This window comes from Benincasa hispida, chromosome 8 (genome assembly GCF_009727055.1).
Source record: "Benincasa hispida cultivar B227 chromosome 8, ASM972705v1, whole genome shotgun sequence".
NCBI classification, from domain to species: Eukaryota; Viridiplantae; Streptophyta; class Magnoliopsida; order Cucurbitales; family Cucurbitaceae; genus Benincasa; species Benincasa hispida.
In genome coordinates, this window is record NC_052356.1 from 43,822,509 (window position 1) to 43,827,924 (window position 5,416).

Consider the following 5,416-nt stretch of genomic DNA (forward strand, 5'->3'; position numbering starts at 1 on the left):
GATTATGTTTCTGTGGGTTCTCGTTTCAGAGGTTGTGCTTCAAGATGTTGACTTTGCAGAAAATTTCTTTTCTTATTTAGTCTATTCTGTAAATTATTTTATCTGGGCTACTTTTCTTTTTGCGGCCTTGTCGATTTTGTGTGAGGATATTTTTCATCTTTCTATTGTGTTATTTATGCCCAAGAGGTATCCTTGTTAGGGTCGACACATGTATTATTGAGAGACCGGTTGACAAGTTGTGTTGTGTGCTCTATATTCTAAGGAAGAATTCTTATCTTATGATGACATATTCTTCAAGTTGTTCATGCTATAAACGTATCAACATCGTGAATCGTTTAATCTGTCTTAGGGGGAGCCTAAGACAAAGTTGATTGAGAAGGGATCTCATCCTTTAGGGAGTTCTAAGGTGTTATTCATCAAGAAGGAGTTCTCAAGACATAGGGTGAGCTTAAATTGTCACGTGAAAGGAGTTCACAAGAAGGAGAAAAGGTATATTCAAGGTGAGAGAGAGTCTCATATAGTTAGGGGGAGCCTGAGTGTTGAATCACTAATGTTCACATACTTAGAGAGCATAAGTTCAAGTCAAAGAGAGTCTTACATGTAGGAGAGCCTAGGTGATTAACTATGTTAGGCTTTGCACGTGTCACTGTAATCATCGTTATTTACAATAAATACAATGTCGTAATTGCTTGACTTTTATATATTAGTTATCTATCTTTTTTTTAGCATACTACCTCCCAGATGTAGGTGGTTTATCACCGAATCGGGTTACCAATCCCTGTGCATTTATTCTTGATTTTTTATCTGTTACTTTATGGTTTTCTCTGAATTTGCTAAGACGTCTTACGTAACATTTGTGACTTGTGTGACGAACCACTTTCAAAATTTCACCATCACTGATAGACTTTTACTAGTGGTATAGTCTATCACTGATAGATTCCGAGAACTGAATCTAAATTTTGTTATATCTACCATTTCTTACATGGTGCTATATTTTCTAATACTTTAAACTAAATTGCTATATTTGTAATTGTCTCATTTTTATTTGATCCCTCGCTCAAATTATTATATTTTTTTATTATTGAGTTTTGAGCTTAATTTTACATTTGGTTTCTGAGTTGAATTTAATTTTTATTTGGTTTCGAACTTTTAGGATTTTAACCCTTCAATTCGCTTTTGCATTCTAATGTTAACTTCCAATTTATCAATTTAAAATAGTTAAGATGTGGACTTTTTAATCCATTTTAACTGCGAAGAAAAATGAGAAAAAACTAATAGAATTACAATTAATTTTATCATTTAAAATTTATTAATAGAAAATCAACCTAAAAAACCAAAAGTGAGCCTTAGTAAAAATGGTAGAAAAAGTATAAAAGGTTCAAGTTTGACCAAATAAAAAATAAACTCAAATATCAAAACTAAAATGTAAAATTTAAGAACCTATTGCCAAATAAAATTAATCTCAAAATTCATGAATAAATACCTAACATTTTGAAATTTAGGGACCAAATAAAAACTATACTCCAAACACATATATATATATGTATGAATACTAATGATGAAGTCTATGAACACTTCATCAAAACAAGATTGATTATAATAAATATTATTGACGAAAATGAGATTAGCACAACTATATATGCTAACGATCAAGAAATCTATGATCTCATCCCACTATATTGTACTCAAAGGAAAATAATAATAATAAAAATTAATGGCATGAGAGAGATCAGAAAACATTTATCAAAATGACGAAGTTTTAAATTAATACAAAATTCCTACTTAATTAAGCACGAACCATAATCACTTTCACTAATCTCTCTAGCTATCATACACGATTTACGTGGTAGCTTAGAGAGAAGTTGAGCAAGTACATACACCAAAGACCAAAAATCAAAGACAAACTTGAACAACAGCTTGATAGATTCTAAAAGAAAGAAGGCAGGAGTCAATTAAAAAACAAAAAAGGTTAATTAGAAGAGAATATATATATATATATATATAGTTAAACATGATTAAGTTGATCTGTAATTTGGTGGTTGACTTCCAATTTTTTGTTGAGTTCAGTTGCGTTGGTTGTTATCGTTACTTGATCAATGGCGGATCCAACAGAATTGTTATTAGATGGTAGCTGAGAACAATCTTGTTTCTGTTTGTCAGAGTTTGTGGCGGCGCTAATCATTACAACATCTGTACTATGTTCTGGTAGCTGCATCGCTATTGCTGTTTCATGCCTCTTGTAGATTAAATACAAGATCATTTGAGCTATCCCAAACATGAATCCCGGGATATTTGGAAGCTGAAACCATAATCAAATTACGGATTTCAATCATCATATTAATAATAACCCTAACTTTTTATCATGCCTCATATTATATTAGTTTAGAGTTGTATAATATATAGGTTATTTTAAAATTAAGTGTCAACAAATTTTCAATTTTCTTATGTTGTTTTATGTCTTTCTTAATGTTTAAAAGTTATTTTTTGACACAAAAATTGAATGCTCATGGGTGTACTCATGGGTTAAAATACTACTTTTGTTCATGTATTTATAGTTTTGGTTCATTTTGTTTCTATATTTTCAAAATATTCATTTTAATCTTTAGACTTTTCACTTTAGTTTATTTTGTTCTTGTACTTTTAGAATGTCCCTTTTGATCTCTATACTTTTACAAAGTGAATATTTTACTTACCTTTTAAAAGTATAAGATTGAATATCTTGAAATTACAAGAATCAAAATGAAACAAAGTTGAAAACATAAAGACCCAAATGAACGTTTTCAAATTACAAGGATTAAAATAAATGACAAATCTTAAAAGTATAAGGACCAAAGTAGTTTTTACATCTTATTTAAAAAAAAAAAAAATGGTGTAAACTTGAGAGAGGGAATTAGAGGGAATTGAAGCAATACCGCAATATAGATGTCTTTGAGAAATACACCGTAAAGAAGCCATGAGGTTGCACTGAGTGTGAGGAAAAACGACAAATAAAACGGCATGAACTCCACGCTCTTTGTGCGAATCACCAATCTCTTTTATAAAGCAAAACCCCATAAACATCAATAGAAAAATAACAATAATAACAAAACAAAAATTTCCATAAAGTTCTTTCAAAAAGGTGAATATAATTGAACAATCAATGAAGAAATAGTAATGAAATGAATACTAACGATGATTGTAAGTGGAGCTGCAAAGACAGAGATAGAAAAGGCCACACAAATCCATCCAACAACCTTCACTCGATTAGATCCATGCACTAAGAAGTGAGTAACAAGTAGAATTATGCAAAACCCTCCAAAGTTCAATAGAAGAACAAATCTCAACGTTGAAACCTGTTCGTATATATCAATTAAATAATACCCTACACAATTAATTAAAATGAAATTAGAGATAATGAATGGTTTAATTACGTACCCGAATTTGTTTGGGAGCAAAAACAATGAAGATGGCAATGTAAAGAGTCTCAATGAGACAGCCAACGGAATTGATGGTAATGAGAAGGGTTTCATTAGGGTTGAATGAAGCATAATATAACCACAACATTGCACTAAAAAGTGCTACCACATATGGAACTGATTGAAACCCTTCTGTTGATTTCTTCTTACAGATTCTCATAAATGTTGGTCTACAATAACACATCAAATTCTTTTAATTATTTCGATAAATAAACTATATGAACAAAAAATTGTAATAAACGAATTAAATCATATATACTTACACAGGAGCCAAGAACACAATGAAGGAGATAATGTTACCTAGAAAAAAACCAACTCACAAGAGTAATTAAGTTTATATATCAATAAGAGGTTGAAATATGAAGAAAAGAAGGAAAAAAAAAAAAAAAGGTACCTAGAAGGCCAAAGGTAAAAGCTGCAGGGTTATGAGTATTGAAGGATAAAGCCATGAGTATTTTTTTTTTTTTTTCTTGTAGTGAAGAAGAGAAATTTAGGTAGAGAAGTGAGGCTATGTAAGGGAAAGAACTCTGTTGGAACCAAAATCTTATTTATTTGTTTAGATTTGGATGTAATAACAAATGAAAGAAGCTCCCATATATATAAACCTAGTGGGATTGGAATTTTGTTACTTTTCCCCTCAAATAAAATATATAAAATAGAATGACAATATTTATTATTATTTGAAGGAAAAAGTACCTTTTTTTTTTTGTTCATAGGTTTTGGATCTAGTTTCTATTTAGTCTCTAGGTTTTAAAATATTACACATTTATTCCTTAAATTTTGAGTTTGATTTTAATTAGTCTATAGATTTCAAAATACTCTAATTTTACCCTTGACATTTCAACTTTACTTCAATTTGGTTCTTATGTTTCGAGGTTTATACTTTTAGCCTCAATGTTCACTAAATACTCATTCGTTAAAAGAACATAAATTAAAAATAGTTAAAAGAATTGCAATTAATTAAGTTTCACTATTTTTATTACTTTTAAATAAACATAAAATTTCACTTCTAATTATTTATAATTAATTAATAGATATTGACATAAAGTAAATATTTAATGGAAAACTGAAGTTAAAAATGTAAAATCTTGACATCTATTGACCAAATTGAGACAAAATTCAAATCTCAAAGTTAAAATTGTAACATTTTAAAATTTATGGATTAAATTGAAACAAAAATCAAAATTTAATGACTAAATGTGTAACATTTTAAAGCCTACATACCGAATAGAAACTAGAGCCGAAAACTAACGACCAACAAAGTATTACTTCCTTATTTTAATTGTTTGTTACAAAAGTGGCATTGAGCCAAAAATAATTGTCACGTTTGAATTGTAAAAATTTGATAAGGCAGAAGAATTAGGTAGGGTTGTAACTAAAGTGTTGATATATATTATCATTTATTTTCACATATCAGTTTAAGTTTCAAGATTCATCCATGATTTTAGCATAATATTAAGACCAATAGTTCTGTTAACATAATTGTGTAATTTAGCTTAATTTTAGGCTGAATAGAATATTTTATTGTATTTCTGTAATTTAAAAAAAATATATACAAAATACAATAAATTTCTTGTATTCAAAATGTCGAGAATAATATTAAATTAATGGGAGAATCGAATTTTTTAACTTTGAAATTGATGGTATAAGTAGTATGCGATTTTAGTTAAAATAATTTTATTTCTTTTTTAACTAAAATGTTTGAGTAATAATTATGTAGGAAACAAGTGGGTGTGGCTTAGGGTTTGCGCTTCTTTGCTTTGATTCCAACTTTACAGTTCACTGAGGATGAAACAGCATTTTTGCTCTACTCTTTCTGAATTGGTGAATTGATTCCCTCATTATTTTTTTATAATTGAAATTGATCTTTTATCTAATAGTCGCCATATATAAAAGTTTGTTTTTATTTAGCCATATATATATTGCATGATTGTTTCCCGTCGAAAAAAATTGTAGTACTA

General features: G+C 28.9%; 1 protein-coding gene across 1 annotated transcript; it reads right to left on the minus strand.

The window, feature by feature from the left end:
* Window positions 1-1,754: 1,754 nt before the first annotated feature.
* Window positions 1,755-4,033, minus strand: LOC120083513 (bidirectional sugar transporter SWEET12-like). Its single transcript, XM_039039287.1, has 6 exons — window positions 3,850-4,033; window positions 3,719-3,755; window positions 3,415-3,625; window positions 3,171-3,332; window positions 2,913-3,032; window positions 1,755-2,299 (listed from the first exon to the last, which is right to left on the minus strand). The coding sequence occupies exons 1-6, from the start codon at window positions 3,902-3,904 to the stop codon at window positions 2,006-2,008; spliced, it is 879 nt and encodes a 292-aa protein (XP_038895215.1). The 5' UTR covers window positions 3,905-4,033; the 3' UTR covers window positions 1,755-2,005.
* Between the last annotated feature and the right edge of the window lie 1,383 nt (window positions 4,034-5,416).